Raw genomic sequence first — 21113 nt, forward strand, 5'->3', positions numbered from 1 at the left:
CGGCCAGAGTTCTCCTTCGTATACTGTAGTGAATGAGTGGGCAAAACATTTTCGAATGGGGCAGGAGTCCCTTGAAGATGATTCAAGAACTGGGCGACCAGTGGAGGTCATAACGGAAGATATTGTTGCGATTGTGAAAGAGGTGGTATTGAGTGAACGACGTTTAAAGGTCAAGGAAATCTCAGAAATTACTAAGCTTTCTGATACAAGTGTTCGTCGAATCCTGCATGATCATTTAGGTAAGCATAAGGTTTGTGCAAGATGGGTTCCTAAAAGCCTTTCGGCTATTCAAAAACAACGCCGTGTCGAGTGTGCGCGGTCTTTTTTGGAACTCTGTGGGTGGGAACCGAAGCCTGTGATAGAAACTATTGTGACGGGAGATGAAACTATGGTTCTCTATTATGACCCTCTATCGAAAAAAGAATCAATGGAGTGGCTCTGAAGGGTGAAGGGTGGAGCACCTCCAAGACTATTCAGAGTCTACCAGTTAACAAAAAAGGTGATGGCCACGATGTTTTGAGATTGTGAAGGAATTCTTTTGATAGATTTTAAAGAAACTAATACCACTGTCAATGGTAAATATTACGCAACATTATTACATAAATTGCGAGACCGTATAAGTGTAAAACGTCGAGGAAAACTGACCAGAGGCGTGCGTCATTTGAACGATAATGCACTCGTCCATAGTGCTGGCGTTGCACAAGCTGCCATTTTAGAATGTAGGTTCCAACAGATAGATCATCCTCCCTATAGTCCAGCGACTATTATTTGTTTGGATATTTGAAAAAGGACTTACGTGGACGGCGGTTTAACGACGAAGTTCAGTTAAAAGAACCTGTTTTAGCTCATTTTGCAGACAAACTAAAAGAATATTTTTTAAAGGGATTGAGTTGTTAATAAAAAGATGTAATAAGTGTATTGAAGTTAAGAGGGATTATATTGAAAAATAATAAAAAATTGTTACTCTACTTTGTTTCTTTTTTTTTGGCGCTGCCCTCGTAAGTGTAACCAGATTTGTAACCAACTTTTTTACCCAACAGTGTTGCGAGAGAAAAATGTATACTCCTTTACATGGATGCTGCAGCCTGTATGATTAAAGCAGCACAAAATTTTGATAAAAATATATTTTTCTAATTTATTTCATGTTAATTCTTTGGCTCATGTTATCAATAGGGTGGCAGAATGAATAAGAGGCCAGTTTCCATTGATAACAACCAGTAACTCACTGGGATACTTGGTTAGCTGCTGCTGTATTTTATGCCGAGAACTGGGAATTAGATAAAAGAGTCATCGAACATCTAAGATTCATGTTTTTTCGCTCTAATAGATGCAAAAACTCTTTTTTTTAAATCTAACAATGAAAGAAAATTCAATATTTATAAAAACAAATTATTCTGTTGTAACTACCTTTGTTTCTTTGACGGATTCAGTAACTTTAATAAATCCGTAAAAATTTCAGGTAATTTTTGATTTGTATAAATTAGAAACACACTTAATTGCAAAACTAAGATCATGCCCGATAACTTCTTTAGATGTTGAGAGAAGTTTTTCTATTTTTATACATATATTTACAGATATAAGACACAACAGTTTTTGGGAATTTAAAAATAAAAAAACGTCTATTACAATTATTTTTATAGCTACAAAGAATAGTTTGTTAATTGGCGAATTGTATGTTGTGCAAGTTGCTAGTATCAGAATAATCATGAATCATTGATATTGTTGAATTATTAATTATATTATAATTTTTTTTAACATAATTATCATTTTATGTATATTATATTAATTTAATATAATTAATAATGTTATATAACATTTTGTCACTGTAAGATTTTTCATGTTTCAGATTTTATATTTTGCATTTTTTGTTCTTTTCGATGCATAGGTTCTAAAAACTGCATGCATTTAAATCAGTATATATATGGGGAGTTTTCGTTCCTTACTTATAAATATTAAAGCTTTCAAAATGTAACTTATTAAAAATGATTCTCTCCAGTTACTTCAATATAAGAATTTTAATTAATTTAGTTTATTTGCTTTTAGAAACTTTTGTGGGTGCATCTAACTAATGACGATTTAAAGTTGATTTACTCCGGTTCTCATGCAATCAAGCATCGAAACAATCACGAATAACTCTGCAGTAGTAAGCAGGCTGTTTATTCCTGATTGACAGATAGGCCAGTACGCGCTCCAACGAGCAAAAAAAATGCCGGGTTATTAATTATAAAAAAAAAGGTGAAGAACCTGGTCGAAACTTTGACGGCTCCCAATAAATAATAAATTATTAATAAAATCCAGTTAATCTTAGTGACGGACAAAAAATCCACTTAAGCCTTTTATCGCGTTCACAAAAAAATCTAATAAACGCATTAAAGACTAATTTAAAAATATAATTACCATCGCGTTACTTCAGTATGTTACGTACGTGCCCATTTGTCACAATATGTCGACGAAGTAAAAAATCTTAAATGTTTGATAGGTGGGCCGTGTTTGTTGATATTTAAGAAAAAAAGTACGTCGTCATTAGGCACTGAACGAGGTCCCAAGATTTAGAAAAGAAATGATTCCTGAACGCGGATGCGACGGTTGTTTTGGTGGATGCGATGGGGTTAGCAATAAAATTAAATTTAACAAGATTGAAAAGAATGGTATTTTAATAACTTTATGTAAGAAATTTGATTAGTGCCACTTTAGTAGTAGACAATACATAGTAGTTGAAATTGTTAACAAATTGTTTTTTTTTAATAACAATTTATTTCAGACCTCTTGTATAGAACCTCTATACACCTTCGTGTGTGGACTGTATCTTGCTCTCGTACCGTTCAAACGCACTTACCTTTGTGGTGGTCAGTTCGGTACTGGCGCGCCGGGCGGCATCCCTTCGGTTGCACAAACGGTCCGGCACGCACTTGGACCGTGATTGATGCATGATAGTCACGTGACTCTGGCGTGTTCACACATAGCGGGGTTTCACATATAGCAACGAAAAACTAATAGGTTCTTAACACCTTTAAACAAAAACAGTACCAACAAAAAAATAATTTATTTGTTAATATTCTATATTCTATTTTTTGTTTTAAAGTCTTTAAGGTTATGACACATTTTCTTGGTAGTGCCCTTTAATAGAGTTTGCCGTATTTTATTAAACACTAGAATGCTTCTGTATATTAGCGAGTCTTATTTCTTTTTGATCCTTGCGTATACATTTCTTAACTTATCATTGTTTCTTGTGCTGTAACTGCAACAGTGTCCATTTCCAGTCAGTTTCACATTTGTTTCAATCAGTTTGTTTTGAATTAAGTAAATTAATTTTGTTTGTTCTAGTATCTTAAGTTCACATATTTTTAAATAATGTAGGTTTGTGCTTTATTTTGCAGCCGTTGTGATTTATTTACCTGCTATACTGGTGTTTCCCCAGCATGTTAACAAGTATCTCAGGTGTGGCTCCACGACGCTATTATAAAGCAACTGTCTTGTTTTTGGTTGAGTTGATGCGAACATCTTTTTATTGCATCTAGCATTGGTACAGTTTTGTCAATTACAGTTTCAATATGTTTATCCCAAGTTAGATTTTCAGAGATAGTTTGCCCTAGGTATTTATATTCACACGCTCTTTTAACTGCCGCCTCATTTATTTTTATATTTAGGTTACAAGGTGCTTTTCCTGTCTGTTTAAATATCATATTTTATTTCATTTTATGGGCGTTTAAGGAAGGTCTGTTATAGAGCAGCCACTCAAAATACTGCTGTAAATCTTTATTAATAAGTTCTTCAAGCTGTTCCGCACTATCACCCGAGTAAACTAATGCAGTATTATCAGTGCATATTTTAGGCTTTGTACATGCATCGAAAATAGTAGTGGCACTAATACCGATCCCTGAGCAATACCGACGTTGGAAATAAGTCGTTCACTGCTTTCATTATTTATTGTTGTACAGTACTCTCTAGCTGTAGAATAAGATTTAATCAAGTAGTAGCACACCCCACGAAGTCCCACTTTATTTAATTTGTTCATCATTAGCTGTATATTGAACGCCTTTTGAAGATCAATAAACACTGTTATAACATATTTGTTCTTATCCAATTCATTGGTCATAAATTCCAGCATATCAACTCCTTGTGTACTACTTTTACTTTGGAATCCATATTGATGGTTGTTAAATTTAATTTTAGCTTAGATAAATTTTATTAATCTTGCCTTAATAATTTTTCCAGTACCTTGGACAAAGTGCTAACTAGAGAGATTGGCCTGTAGTTATTCATTTCGTCGTGCGCTCCTTTTATGTATATCGGTATAATTTTAGCCACATCAGGGTAGCTACCAGTTTGCAGGACATTATTAGTAAGTTCTACCATTTTTTGTCCAATGATATGGATTAGTGAATGCATATCTTTTTTTGTTACACCATCGATGCCTGGGGTACAAAGATTTTTTAATGAGTTAATCGTTTCCTTTATTTCTAGGATGAATTGTAAACTTTGTCAATGTTATGAAGTAATTCCTATTACCTTTTAATTTAATTTAACATAAAATTTTGACTGCTTCTGGAAATATGTAGAGAAAAACATGAATACGTTTTTCAAAAATTTCTTATAGATATAATAAAAAAGCGTTAATTTTCGCTTCTGAAGCCGCCAGCAGTTTTTATTTGAAAGAGAGAAATTACTTTTTACGAATTAAGCTAATTATTTTACTTATTTATTCAGAAAATTTATAATTATTTATTTTTATTATTTATTTGTTAGTATTTAAAGATTCATGCACTTCTCGGGCAACCAACCAATTCTGTCTATGTGGCATATCAAGCTGTATTTAGGAAAGAAACTAAACATAAGTAAGATTTTCATCTAAAATATAAGGTCCAATAATTTTGTTATTCAAAATCACTGCCGAATAATTATTTTTTGGGGATCCACCGGGAGTTATTTGTGCTCCAATATCTACAATTTTGTTTATTTACCGTACCATTTAAACAAAACGTGGCTTTATCGCTGCACATTATATGACGATGAAAAAATGGATATAAGTTGAACATTTCCACCATAAATTCACAAAACTATCATCTGTAGTAATGTAATATTATGCGAATGATATTTTTCTTTTTGTAATACACTCAAAGCTGTTCTATAAATTTCTATAAATTTTCTAGCAATTTTATTCACTGTGAATCTTGTAGTGGGACTTTCTGGATATTTTTAGTTGAACAGCTATTTCTTGACCTCTCGTTTGGTTTTTTATTCTTGCTCATAAAAATTTTCTCAGAATTCGAAAATGGATTTAAAAAAAAGCTGTTCCATAACAAAAAAGGAACTTTGTATCAACATCTAACTTTTTGACCAATCCTGTATATTTTCTGTTTGTTTAACAGTTCATTGTATGAATATGTACAAAAAACATACAACCAGAAGCGGATATGTCTTCATATAATCCAACTGCCTATAATGAAAATATTGGGTTTCATCAAGAAACATTTTTGAATTTTATGAATAGCCTGTTTCTTATTTTGCCAAACGTTCAACTACTAGTTTAAAATTATCAATCCAATTAAAGATGGCAGTAATATCTTGATATATAAAAAAAATTGGAAAAATAAAATCGATAGTTACCACTCTGGCGCGAACCTGAAAATAAAAAATGTATGTTTCTATTGGCAACCTTTAGTTTGCATATTGACTGCAAAATTTAGCACAAGAAAATCAACATATTAAAAGCTCAGTTAAATAAAATCGAGGACAAAACACTTTTCAAAATTAGTATACCAGATTTCATAGAAACATAAGATCCTACAGATTTCATTGATTTTACAATGATTTCAAAAATTCCAAATCCCAATTTCGTTTGCTAGTTATTTTCAGGTGGAGAGCAATTATTTAATATAAATTTTGCAGGAAATTCCCGATTTTGGTAATGTAAAAAACTTAAAAATTCTGTTTTGTTTACATTATGATTTTTTTTAGATCTCAGATGGAACTACTATTAGTAGATTGTTTAGATCCATTTATGTTCGACATGGATAATCTAGACTATTCAATTAATGGAATTCCACCATTCACCGATATAGATATCATATGCTATTTGGGGTTTTCCCATAGCTTTTACACTAAGGAGCACGTCAAGACTTTTAAGTGTTTGCAAGCTTATAGGTACTTTGAATCTGGCTTTGTTTTTGGATTCTGCTATAAGAAATTGCATTTTTGTTGTAGTAGTCAAGATAATATTTTATTTTTTAATAGATTTTGATTATCGATTCTTACATCATAATTCCCAATTGATGGAAATGTTGAGTACAGGAAGTTTATGAAGTGTATACTACCATTGGTTCACTAATTTTGATGCAACGGACCATGCACATGCACATGAATTATTTTGGCAATATTTGAGGTATCTAATTGGTTTATTGTTACAGGTAAAACATTCACAAAAAAGTCTTTTGAAACCTTTAGATGTTTGGTGCCGAGTATGCCCATCACAAAAAAGAAATGATGTAATGTACTGAATTTTCAGTGGTGTGGCAAAAGCCATCATTATCTCTTGTTCCTGTTTATGAAAAACATTAGGGTAAAAGCAGCGTGAACATACATACCAGGCTCTTCATTAAGTGAAACGATTTGATGATATGATCTAGGGAAATCATGTTCGGTATTAATTGAAGTTTCAAAAGGAATAAATTTTTCTGGGAATCAAAATCAAAAGCCCAACGTGAGACAAATAAAAACAAACCATCGCTGTCTTTGGTAAAAACAATTTGCTACCCAAGAAAAATAGCATTCAGAACAAAACCATTGGGGATTTTCTAGTGAACATATGGTAGTCCAAGCATATCACAAGGAAGAGGAAAAACACTACTCTTTTGTGATAAATGAAGTCGGTCTCTAATAAGTGCAAAGTGGCGTCAACTAGCTGAATTTCCAGACAGATTAGTGTTTTTTGAGTGTCAAAATTAACATAAAATTATTATACTAACGGAAAAAAATACAGTTTTGCTTTCCTACACAAGCCGCAGACTATAAAGAAACGTTATTTACTTTCTTTGTTTGCCCTGAGACGCCATATTGAGTTTTTTGGTTATGTAGCAAATTTCGATATTCCGTAAACTACAAAAACTATTATAGCAAAAAAAACACTCAAAACCTGTTTTCAAAAAGTAGGAATCAGTATCGTGAGTGTTATTTTATAAATTTCACAAGTCAAACTGACATCTCAAATTCAACCAATGTAATGAATTATTTTTTCATTGCATAGCTCTGACACTAACAATCAAAAAGGAATAAAAAAAGCTAACCCAAACAAATCAAAGATAATTGCTACGACCTAGTAGGCCAGTTGTCCGCAGCAACGACGCTCATTTTTTTCGCGACACGGCCAACTGGCTTCGGACAGACACGTTCCAGCCAATCCAAGTCGGCGCCGGACCCTAGATTTTCGACTTTCGATTTTTTTCGACAAGGGCAAATCAAATGGCCGCCGCCCCCCGAGTTTAGAAATTGTCACGGCGGGGGGAGAGAGAGCCTTGAGCAACTCAAATCGAGTGACCGCGACACCACCCCACCCACCACCACCCTAGGATGACAAGTGAACGGCGACGACCGGCCTACCGCGATCCGACTCGATCGCACGTCAGTTCTACGCTCTGTGATCGAACGAATTGACGAAAAACGCCCGCGGGTTTATTCTGTGCCGTTTTCGGTGACGTTCGATGCGCGCGTGCGCGCAGGACCCTGGCCGTCGTTGAGCGGGAAAATCGGTGCAAAATGTCGCACGAAAACGGAACCGACGGCGCCGCGACGCCCGAGAGTCGAGTCGAGTGCGACGATAAAGCGGAACGAAATCCTCGACCGGTCGAGGACGCTCGGGTGGGATCGGACGATCCGAACGTGAACGAGGGTAATTTTTTTCTCGAAAGGAACATTTAACAAAAAAGAAAGTAAAAAATCTCCCAAATCGTGTAGGGGAGGGTCGGGCAGAGAGACCCACTTAAGCTTTTTGTTATTTTTTGGGGCTTTTAACCGTCAAGTCGATTTATTTTTGACTAATTTTAACTAAATTTTCCCAAAATTTAGCGTCGGGTCCTCTTTCCCTAATTTATAAAATATCATAATTATAATTATTTACTAAAAAAATATATTTAAAAAAAAACGTTACTGATGAGTAACTATTTTTCTATCTATTAAAAAATTTATTATTGCTATTTATAAGATTTTTGAAACCTCTGGCCTTACGCTAAGTGCATAAAATTATCCAAAAAATAACACTTTCTATAAATTAATTATGATTCGGTTATAATAATACGTAATAGCCTTTTTTTTAGAATTTTTAGGCGGTCCATTTTATCCCTGGTATTACGCAAAGGGCTAAAAATGTACAAATTACCAAAGTTTAAAATTATAATAACGAGAAAATTTTTTGGATAATTTACTGTTTACTGTATTAATTTTGCTTTCCTCTTTAAATCTTAATTTCTCTTAAACTTGCTTTAGACATTGCTGAGGATGTGCTTGAAAAATTTTGACTTTTGAATTTTTTACAGGCCTTAATTTCAATTTTTTTTTAAAACAAATGGCCCTTTCTCGTTGCAACTTGACGTTTCGGTTTTTTGTGCCCATGATCCACTTAATCTTTTTTAGTGCAGACCTGCAATTTTTATTTACCATTTCGAAAGAGCTCTTTGAGATGTGGTAGTAAAGAGGGTGCTTTCAAAACGAAAAAAACGCGATATTTTGCGTATTTGTTACAAATTCTTTCAGAAACTCCGGAATTATCCAGAATTGGATAGAAATGAGTTTGGTTCCGGAATTGATCCTACTGAACAAGATAATATTATAAATATAGTAACAATATAGATCTCAAATTGTTTTTTTAATTTTGTTAGTAACTTTAGCTTAATAATACACCTCGAGGATCGATCAGTCGTATCGAAAATGAACTGCAAATTCCGAGAATGCGGATATGGGGGATATTATATCCAAACCACTGTAATCCCTACAAAAGCTTAGACGTAGTAATGAAATTATGCGGGCTAGAATTCTCTAACTGGCTCCAAAATAATCTTTGAAGCAGATAATGACTTTTACAAGTCACGGTTTTCCAAATAAGTGCATAGGAAATCTTGCATGTATGCAATGGCCAGTAAGATGTCCAGATATAAATCCACTGGATTACTTCTTATGGGAGTATTTACAAAATCTACGACTCAATTCAGTTCGAGAAATTGCAGCAATTCCTGCTCGGTTCATTCAATGTGCACTATTCAAATTGCGAAGGCTTATAGTTAAATAGATTGAAGCAGATGGTTTTCAATTTGAACAGTTTCCATGATTCTGGGCTGTGTTATTACCTATTTTACGGGATCAAATAAATTTTATATTTTCAATATTAATTTAATAAGTGTGTTTCTCATAGGTTCTCAATTGTTTCCTTTTTGATTAGTGGTAATATTTTTTTTTACATTTATTTTTAAAATGTTTTTTTTTGCTACTGTAATAATTAGCTACCAAAATAAAACATAAATTAAAGTCTAATATTTAATAAATGCGTCAAAACGGTTTGACGTAATAATGCTTTTATTTCATGGCCGCTTTATTTTGTGTGTAAATGTGGCTTTCTCGTCGATTTTGGGGCATGTATTATGTCAGAATCTCATTAAAATATTAAATATAAAATACAGGTCTGTATTTTAAACAAACAAGGTGATGATGGGCGCACAAGCCCGAAAAAACTTAGTAATTCCAATTTGTAGGGTAGATAGTTGTAAATTACGCACCAAAATACGCCACTTTACCTCTATCTAGTCGATTTCGTATTGTACAATCCATTCGTATAATCAACTATAATTTTGTGGTTGGATACTGTTAATTTGGTTTTCGAATCGGTTTTTACAACAATTTGTCAAAAATAGTTTCAATTTCCGAACTTACTTGTCATAATGACGACAAGGAACTGTATAGCTTGTTTCTTAAGGCGAGAACTTAAAAAAAATTAAATTTTTATTGGCAAGTATCATTAAACAGGATGGACAATTTAACGGTGTGTTTCAGTTTTTAAGAGATTGACGAATAAAAGTAACGCGGCAGCGTTGTTATTTCAAATCATTCGTGCTACTAATGTGAGTAGAGAGTACTGATCATTCTTTTGCGTTTTGTTCTAGTGGACCATCCGTCCATAAAGCTTTCACATGCGCTTTTTAGATTTTTATCCTGTCGTGTGTTGCCAGTGTGAAAAGTACTTCGATTATACTCCAAGAAATATGGATTTACATAATTTTTTTTATTTTTAGGAGTGTATTGAAAATAACATAAGAAATAAAATTTCTATCACTTCAATTCTTGGTCAAAAAGTATTTTTTGATTTAACCACTATGTTAATCACATGTTGTTAATGGTTGGGATAAATTTAAATAATTAATAATGATTTAAATAATTAACTAAAATCACCTTAAAACATGTAATATTAAGTCAGTTGGATCTACAAAATATTGACAAAAGAATAAAGTGTTTTTTTTTTATATTACCTTGAAATGTCGCCCTCAGAAATGTGTATACAATTTTTGCGCAAAACCAGCATTACAACATTCCAAAAATTTTTACAGATATTTTCTAGAGGTTTTAGGCTTTTAAATGCCCGATAAGAATATTTCTAGTCAATAAGTCAATAAGTATATTAAAAAAATAAATTCTCAAAACTTTACATTTTTTAGACATTTTCGCAGCTATTATATTCATATCTTGTTCCAGCGGCGTCCCTAAAAATACTCAAATCGTTTAGTGTCCTTTGGTATCTAAAATTATGACGTAATAAATAGAGTTATGGATACAGCTGATTCTTTGATTTTAAATTCGTTTGTAGTAGGACTACATATTACAACCTACCTAAAGAAAAAATAAGTTTTCTAGAGGTCATGATAATCACACAGTTGGGTAATCTGCAATTTGACACAGAAATTCGTTCTATTATAAATTAATTTATCTTAGATGTTTGGAAATAATTTTGAATTACTTCTTATTTAATATGAATGTTCACTTTATTTGATATGTCTATGTTTTTGTACATAAGATTTATTAAATAATTTAATTTTTTTTTAGAAAATTTGTAACATTTTTAATATGAATTTATATTTCTTAAAAATTATAGAATTTTTTTTTAATTAAGTCGAATAATATGTTCCTTTTTAGGTACGGTGTGATAATTTTATTGTGCAAAATATATTTTCTTAATAAATGCACAATTAAAATACTTGGTGAAGAGTTGGTGCATATTAGGTGCACTTACAATATTTGCATCTCAAATTGCATAAAGGTAATAACAAAAAATACAAAAAAAATCACATACAGAGCAAAATAAAAAAGTGTTCTGTTTGAAAAATATAATATAATATAATATAATATAATATAATTTTTTCTTTCTTTTTTTTTCTCAATAATTTTAAGTACTGAAGGAAAATCAAATCATTTTAGCAAATTTTTGTTCCAATTCCATTTTATTTGTAAAATTGAACACAAATTTTATGTTTACTGCAAAGTTATTTATTTTTAAAAATATATAAAATTATTTTTAAGTAGCAAAAGCAGTGCTAATTATAATTCGCATAATATGAAGTCGCGATAAAAATAGCAACAATAAATAGCAATAAAATTTGATAGCAAACTGTAGCTATAAATTACTATTAATTGGCTAATATTAAATCCTACTAAAATACTCGCCGATATTAATGGCATGTAGAGATGACACTTTGACGTAAACATTACAGTCTGACATTCTGATGACATTGATTGTTATTGTCAAATAAGAATTGCTTGATTATTAACAAATTTTGTGTCAAATGTCTTCTCCACCTAACCACCACTACTAATAATAATAATCTTGAACACAATGTACTAAGATCAACCGTTAGCAAATTTTATGATCGTGCAATTACACGTATTTTTATAATACTAAATGTTTGTAATAATAGTTATTTAAAATAACAAAATTTACTTGAAATGTGTATTAAATATAGTTGCAAAGAACATAACATTTTTGTTTCTCTAAAAAAATTAAATTCTTAGTTGATTTTACAATTTATATGGAATTGAAAAAAAAATTGCTTAATTGATTTGATTTTGAATGATTTACTACAATAAAATTATTTATGATGATAAAAGTAATAAGGAAATTATTGATATTTTTGGAACAAAAAAGTTTTTTTATCATATTAGACCCTGTTTCGATATTACGACATAATTTTTAATTCTTAACAAATTTTCTTAATACAATTTTGCTAAATTTTTGGAAATATGGGTATTTTACTAGTGTGCAATTTTTTTATTTTTTATTATACCCTGTATGCCGTGATTATGGAACATGCATCAACTTTTGGCAATATTAGTCTTTCAGTTGTACAGTTCCCATATGTTGCACACTAAAATGACCACACCGTATGTTTAACATATATTTGTTGAATATTAGGATTTTTATTACCACTATTAAGGAAAAAAAGACACCAAACGCACGTTAATATCCTTTTCTATTTCTTCTATTTCTATATATCACAGAGCAACGGCGAGAAAAGATGATAAATAGAGGTGAATTGAATTTAAAAATCCCAAAACAAATATTTTGCCCGTCAATCTAAATTCGTAGAACTAAACAAGGAAATTCGAGTTTCGTTCGAATCTGAACAATAGGATATTCCCCCGGGACCCCACGCGGGGTAACTAAAAATAAACCCCGCCTATATAACTACGCGAATAAATTCTTCGTTTTTACGACCTTCCAGAAACAGCAAGTCGAAACAGTGGCGGAACGAGCGTAACCCAAACATTGGATCTAATTAAAGATCAACAAATCGCGAAAAAGACGATCCAGTCGCGTTCGATAGGCGTCGGGACGCATTGTGACGCTGAAAAAAAGCCTTCTTGTAGTAATAATAAACCGGTGGTGGACGAACAGTTGGCAGCCAGAAGAAGATCACTGGTACCGATGAGCAGCATGGAAGAGGAGAACCTGAGGGAAAGGCTGCGTATGGCGCATTTGAGGGGATGCCAGGAGATCGTGGCTCAGGAGCAAAAGTTCACGAGGGAGGGTTTCAGGAGATTGTTCCAGTCCAAGGTAAGCGTCGCTAATCTCAAAAGGTTTTTTGGTATATAAAAGATATCCACACTTCTTCAACTTATTGTTCAGTCCATAATGGGCCAATAAACTTTTAGGAACAAATATTGATATACTTAAAAAGACTAACAAAGTGCCACAATCAATCTCTCTGGTTCGATATTCCCCAATTTTGGGGAATACAAATCTTGTAGGTAAATTTGCAAAAGTCGACGTGCTTCCCTCATTAATATTTTTGCCCCCTAGGATGAATGATAGAAATGAAGAAGAGCCAATACCAAATTGTTTTTTTTTTTTTCGTTTCTTCTGCTTATTCACGTTATCACCTCAACAAACTTGAATCAGATCTTTTTATTCGACGCTAAATATCTTGTACTCATTTGATTAGAGTCGATAGGAACCTTGAAAGGACAATGAAATGTAACAGTGGCATTACCTATTACCGGTCCACTACTCTCCTTTGTTTTCATTAAAAAGGATAGGTTAAAACCATACACTTTTAGAATAATAGAATATGCGGAGGTGGGTGTGGGTGATAAAATAATTGATGTTTACTGGTGTTGCTATTGACAAATCCGTAGAATCCTTTTTCTCTGGTTTACTTCTTTTCCCTGCTTTCAAGAATTCAACCAATCGAATCTCTCCTAAGGGAGTAACATTTTTATTTTTTCAAGAATAGTAAATTACTCTGAAATTTGTCGCTAAATTTAACAGAACTTACAAAATTAATTAGCTAGTTAATCAAACAATATAACATTTAAGATGGTTGAGATTAAAAAAGAATTGTTGAACATTCAAAATGCGGACCTTATCTAATCAAGTACCAATTCTTCTAATGAATTTTTATCTGTTTCTACAATAATTATATTACAGTTAAATCAACTTCGTTCATGTAGAAATACAACAATGTATTGCATAGAGTGTATTGGTTGGGAGCGTAGATAGACTCTTCGATTTTTTTATATCATTGTTGTGGTAAGATTTTCAAGAATCTACATAAATTGACATTTCCGCTGTTCAAACAATATTTCTAAGACTCATTTTATGTGTTTTTGTAGTTGCTAAGGTATCCTTATTCGATTGAAATCATAATTAGTGTCAATTAATACCTATATAATGAGTTGTGAGCTGATATTGCGAAAAATCGAGGATGTTTAGAGTACTGGCGAATTAATTTGCTAAAATTAAAACAATAAAAATCGAATCTTACCAACTGACAGACCCTTACTGCAGAGTCAAGTCCCGAGGCTGGGGCGAAGAGATGGCTTGGAGGCCAGAAATATTGATGATTCTCTTGAGCAAATTGATTCAGTGCAGCTTTTTGTGAAATGTGCTTCATAACTGCAGACCTTTACTGATTTCTTGATTTTATCGTATTCCCTCGGCAAGTGTTCATATTTTCAAGGTAATTTTTTTTTGAAAAGTATCACAAACTGGTTAAATGTACTAATGATAATTACTAATAATTTTAAATAACGTCTTAAGAAGTACAAGCAAATTATTGGCAATGCATAACAAGCAGTGTGGTGGACCATTAACAATTAAATCAATATTAAAAATTATTTTTTTTTATGTAATGCCGGTTAGGCTATTAAGTTTAAAAGTAAGTTTAATAACTTATTTAAGAGTTAGTTCGGTTTCCAAAAAGTAATAGTAAACTTGATCGTTAAGAAACTGAATGAAAAACTTAAAGTTACTGACTTGTTTTTTGATTAATCATGAAGGCTTAACGCGGAAACTCATTAAATGTGGAGTGAGGGCTCTGCTTTATAGTTGACTATCTTCATATTTAGAGAAACGGATATAGAAAGCGATGTACCATAGCCCATTAAATATATGGGACAGCTATCAGTTTTTTCAGATAATATGGCTCTTGTTCTGATGTTCATCAGTTAAATCTGATGCAAGGAATGAACAGTTCGTTGGTGATGGGAATGACCTAACTTTGAATATCAGTCACTTTTCTAGATATTCGGAAAGAAGTAGTTTTATAATCTCAGACAGGCGTTCTATTCGAGTAAAGTCATAAAATTGTTGTCCATAAACTTAACCTATCTTGGGAGAGTCATGTCAAGTCAGTTAATAAAAAAATGAATAAGTACTCTTTTATGTTTATGTAGAAACTGAGGAATCTATAAATAGAGAGGTTGTGCTATTATGTACACTATCATATTGTAACGTCACTTGGAGTGACAGTGTGCACATCGGGGAGGCAATGATTACCCAAAAAAGAATCTTTCCCTGTCCACGTTTACATTACAGCATGGGTGGCCTCGTTCCATGAGCTATGTAATGCGTATTAAATTTTATAATCACTTTTCAGACTCTATTGTACTTCTATTATTACCCATCAAAGCAAATTTAAAAACCCACATGATTGTTGAGTGAAACAATATTCTCCTTTCAGAATAAGTGGGAGAATGGGTGAATGATTGCTAAGGGGTGTGTAGAGTGAAGGAAATCTTATATTTTGTCTTATGTATGTAAGGTTTCTTTTTGATGAAAAATATGTACCTTCTTGGATAAATTTTTGCGCTTGCCATAAAAGAGAAAAGATAAAATTATCTATCACACATCCTTTAGTCGAATAAGGGTAATCGGTAACTTTTTGCAATTTTTAAAACGTCTTGTTTTTGGCCATTGGTTAAAAAATGACTTAGTTTTTTAACCAAGCCAAGCCACTTCGCTCGATTTGGTGGCACCGTATCGTCATAAACAGCAATAAGTCGAACAGTGCGACAGGGCTGTATTCTCTCACCTCTTTTATTTAACATTTACTGCGAGTATATATTTCAACAAGGACTAGAGAACAGCGAAATTGGCATAAAGGTGAACGGTAAAATATTTAACAATATACGCTAAGCAGATACTTCAGAACATTGTAGAATCAGGTGATCAACATAGCCTGACAATTATTATATTAAAAACAAAGGTGATGATCATCAGCACATATCAAACTTACTAGCCAATATACGAATATACGATACTAAAATAGAATTGGTGAGAAAGTTTAAATATCGTGGGTGCTGGATTACCCGAAATTCCAGATTCACATTTGTGAGAATAAAGACATTCCTAACAAATACTACCCTGTCACTGGATACTGGATACCATTTTGTGAAAACATGCATTTATTCTATGCTCTTATACGGCGCGGAAACTTTGACAATGGGAAAAAGAATAATGCAAGCACTTGCAATGTGGGTCTTCCGCAAACTTTTTAAGACTCCATGGACAAAACGAATGACAAATGAGAATGTTATAAGAATGATGGGTGCAGACATAGAACTCCTGTAGCACATTAGACTGCGCAAAATCAGCTACTTAGGACATATATACAGAGAAGAAGGATATCAACTTTTGAGACTAATCATAGAAGGAAAGATAGAAGGCCGGAAGGGTCTCAGACGACGAAAACAGAGTGGACAAGATTAGACACCGATATCCTATTGATAACGGCAAGGAATAGAGAAGCGTTTACTGCCATTTTCGCCAACCTTCAGTGATGCGCAGGCGCGTCAAATATGAATTCTGACCTATCATTTCCTAAAAAATTTAAAAACTTTGATTTCACATAAATGTTGTTAGTATTTAGTAAATTATCTTGATTAGACTCGTTAAAAATTCGGCAGATAATCGATCACTATAAAAAGAAGGGCTCTCCCGTTAAACTTAAAATGAATCAGATTTCGAAACGTTGGATATTTTATGATATCCGGCTACCGAAATTTCCGGTCTGCTAAAGCGTAACCGAGCGATGTCTAAATGTCAAAATAAAAGAAACACCTGGTTAGTAATTATATGCATAATTATTTATGGCCGACCGTAAAAATGTCTGCAGGCGTTTACTAATCGCATCATCCTTTTGGACAGTTATATTATTCGCCCATTTCCATTTAGCTAAACAAAATCGTAAAAAAAGAAACGCTATTTTAATTTACATTCCAAAAGCCGGCGCGTAAAAAAAAATTCGGTCCGCCAAGTATCAGTTTAATTTGATTGCCGAAGGAAAGAGAGTTTTATAAAAAAAAGTTCATTTGTGACGACTATACGGGTTAATAATAATAATAATCATAATAATAACAATAACAACGGGTCTTTATTTATATATCTATAAACAATAATAAATAAATCAGTATAAGATAGAAGGGTGACGAGATCTAGCAAAGTTAGTGACCTAACTACCCTAAATGACGAGATTTTATGAATTAATTTACATTGACTCGATTATATCACTGTGAAGGAGAGGTTATATAAATACAATTACAAAATAAAAGGGAAAGAATAAGAGGGTCGCATAACCTTTGATTTGATGTCTGTATTTAAAATATCTATGAATATATAGAGAGTTCTTTGTTTTCCATAGCTTCTCTGCAGTAAATAAGATACGTGCAATTCAAAAAATATTCTCATTATTTAAGACCTTCAAACCAATGTTCCTGCACGAACTATCGTTTTTTTCAAAAAAATGGTACCTCAGTTTTCGTTTCATTTATGATAAGAGCATGGGCACAAGAAATTTTTGAAAACAGTCGCAAGTCAGAATTAATGTGGCTGTTGATCAGCAGTGAGTTTTCAAAATTAAACGATAAAGATAAACTGCATATCATCGACATACTGATGCGATTTCAGATATTTTAAATGGTCAGAAAGATCCGCGGTATAGACAGAAAACAATAAGGGGTTCAATATACTTCCTTACGGAACCCCCCGAAACAAAAACGGTGAAAATGAGTAGCATAATTATACTCTCTGACTTCATTCACTTAAATTGCTTGAGACAAATGGCCAACTTTTAAGACCGAAGTAATGGAGTTTAGAGCAATGAACCTCGTGATTCAGTGTGACATACATAGGAGAACCCAGTAAAAAAGTTTCAAAACATTTGTCAAAATGTGGTTTAAAAATAGCTTTGGGAACTAAGAACACAATAGGAAAATTTTTAAAAAACAATTAAACGAAATGTCCAAAATCTCAAAAATCAGGTGTCTACAGGTTGAAATGCAGATCTTGTCCTAAAATTTATATTGGACAAACAGGTACATCCTTCAAGAAACGCATTAACGAACATAAAAGAGCGTTTAAAAGCAATAGTTTAGATTCTAATTATGCTACACACTTAAACACAGAAAAACACATTTTTGATATTTTACATACAGCCAAAAAAAATAGAAAATTGCTGTAGAATAGGCTTCTATTAAAAAATATCATCGCATACCTTTAACAAGGCGGTAGCTGTACTATGCATTGCACAAAAACCAGAATGCCTTAGAAAATGTGTGGAATGTAGCAAAATCGGTACACCTCAGGCGGTTATATCGGAATAGCGCCATTCAGCCCATTTCAATTTGAACAGAAACGATTATAATATGTGTAGCAACAGAAACTACTAACCTAACAAAATTGTCATTTTACTGCTCATGCCTAAAAGCGAGATGTTCACTTTTGTGCGGTGTCAGCGCATGTATCTAAATTTCACACACCCAGTCGATCAATTTTTTTTAACAACGATCTCCACACACGCTTTTTTCCTGACAATTTATAAGGGGACCTGGTCATATTTCAAGAAAATATTGCCCAATAAAATGTTACTCATTACTAAAAAACAAAATATTGAAAGTCATAACGATTTGAAACTGATTAAAAATTTAATTAAAGAACATTTACGTCTTTATAACATTTTGCCTCAATTCTAGTCACGGGGTCAAGGTCCACACAGGGCTTCACCTACAGTACTGCTCTTTGGCTTATAGCTGATGATAAGATTCGTGCCATTGACAGGGGCAAGGGGGATCTTTTCTATGGAAAACTCAAAACAAAATCTCATGTTTAATCACTTTGCTGACTTAGTATACGGCTCATGCCTGGATAAGGTCAATTCAGACAGAATTTAACGTGTCCGAAAATCTTGTTTTAAGATTTATCTACGGTATCTGTCATCGTGAGCCTCTATCTCATAAATTGACCAATGACAAGGAAGTTGCATTCTGATGCACTGCTCCATAAAATGGTACGGTCCGAACGTCTCTCATAATGTACAGTCGTTAATTCTCCGCTATCGGGGCTACTATTTATAATTCAACGTTTTTTATAAGATGTTTTTATTACATTTATTGCCTTTACAACACTATTGCGGAGCAATTGAAAATGTTATCTCTTCAAGGAACTAAAAAACTTCAATATTCCATGACACTAAGTGACCTTGCACACTTTATCTTTATCATATATTACCTTTTTCATCCTCCTTGTTTTTGTTAATATTTAGGTACAATTAGTATTTCGTCAATATAATTGTACATTCCTTTGGCAAATAAATCATTTATTATTATTACTATTATTATTGTTATTATTATTATTATCATTATTATTATAATAATTATTATATATTTTGTTGTTGTTGCTGTTGTTGTACTATCAAATTCATTAATTATTAACGGCCACGCTAAACGCCCTAATATCTTATTAGATTGAAAAAACTCTACTTGCACATATCAAACATTGTGTTGAGGAGGAAGAGTGCCTGTATTATCAGCGTAAGTAAATATGACTGTCGTTTAGAGTACTTAAGTATATATCACACCCTATTGGCATTTGATAAATGCGTTGTTATGACTCAAGAATCATATCTTCCACTATCTTATGTAAAGTACTTAATAAAAGCAAGTTACAATACAGTTCCGAAAAAAATGTAGGTTCTAACTTCATAGCGAAGTAATTGCTCAACTAACATCAATTAACTGAACACAATAAAGTTCAAAAATAAATAATTGGAAGTTTCGTTTACTTCAATATTTTATACAGCATGATTGAATGAAAACGATTGTGTTGAAAAAATCAACAAAACGAATTGCTAAATTGTGAAAATTGCTTCTTCTTTTTATTGGGTACGTTTAGAAAGATACTTAAATAAAATGTAACATGGACTTACGACGAACTTCTTACGTCTTAAGTTCACTTCAGTTCGGATTGTTCCGGAACATATTACCGCGTACATTTGTTTATATCGCATGTCAGTTACAAACCTATTTAGCAAAACCCGCGACCATTCATACCCCAAAGCATCACCACGGGAATCTCGTATCACGCGGCGGTTAAAGCGATTATGTTCCGTGGTATTTAGATTAAGAACCTTATTACGGCTTGCGGCTTGTGTGCTTGGGCTTAACGTTTCGAAATTATCAGTTTCGAATATCGCCGGTATTGTGTTTCAAATATTTAGAAGGATTTGTAATCGCGTCGGTGATAAATACCTACTTGAATCGGTCCGCCTGTCAGTCACGCGTTAAATATGCGCATTACATTCGGTTACCGGATACGTTTGGCACCGATTCAGGAGAGGACGGCAAGGATTTGACAGAATTGGTTGTTTTTCAGTTTGCGATATGATATTTAAAATGTTAATTTTAAAGAATTACAAACAGCCATGTCATCAACGCTGGATATTAGATACTACAAGCTTTATCAAAATAAACTGGTAGTCAACACAGACAAGTCTGTTTTCGTTTCTTTTGGAAACTATAGAGACTCTGTTCCACATTATTTTGAAATCATGATTAATGATTTGAGTCTGAACAGTGTTGCCAGTAGTAAATATCTAGTAATAACTTATGAGTATAATACAAAATAGAATGTTCGCATAGCTTACACAGTAAAAAAATCAAATACTTAATATGTGTTTTTTATAGACTCAAGGAAATACTAACCAGAAAGCAGTTATTACAAATTTATTATAGTCTTTCCCATAGTGCTGCTGTGTATGCAGTCATAGGCTGGGAAGGTCACAATAGTTCATCGTTTTACTCTTTGGATCGGCTTCAGAAGCCTATTCTTAAAATTATTGGGGTAACGAAACAAGATGCAGATAGACCATCATCATTTTTAGTGAATTCTATAGTGTATTAATAAAAAGAATATATACAAAATCAAATAAACACTCGTAATAAAAGTATTATTTAACCGGGACATTGGACAAAGAAGCTGTGTTTTATGCAGTAATAGTAAATTATGCAACAAGTGCGGTAAACCACAT

The 21113-nt window shown here is 32.7% G+C and overlaps 1 protein-coding gene across 2 annotated transcripts in view; it reads left to right on the forward strand.

Moving 5' to 3' along the window:
- The first annotated feature begins 7656 nt into the window (after positions 1-7656).
- Positions 7657-21113, forward strand: part of LOC132706792 (NADPH oxidase 5) — a 127062-nt gene continuing 113605 nt past the window's right edge. For both annotated transcript variants that reach the window (XM_060678335.1, XM_060678343.1), the window contains exons 1-2: positions 7657-7885; positions 12753-13084. In XM_060678335.1, coding sequence (XP_060534318.1) covers positions 7753-7885; positions 12753-13084 — 465 coding nt within the window. In that variant the 5' untranslated portion in view covers positions 7657-7752. The remainder of the gene's footprint in view (positions 7886-12752; positions 13085-21113) is intronic.

Source organism: Cylas formicarius, unplaced genomic scaffold (assembly GCF_029955315.1).
Source record: "Cylas formicarius isolate icCylForm1 unplaced genomic scaffold, icCylForm1.1 PGA_scaffold_10__41_contigs__length_53128322, whole genome shotgun sequence".
Classification (NCBI taxonomy): domain Eukaryota; kingdom Metazoa; phylum Arthropoda; class Insecta; order Coleoptera; family Brentidae; genus Cylas; species Cylas formicarius.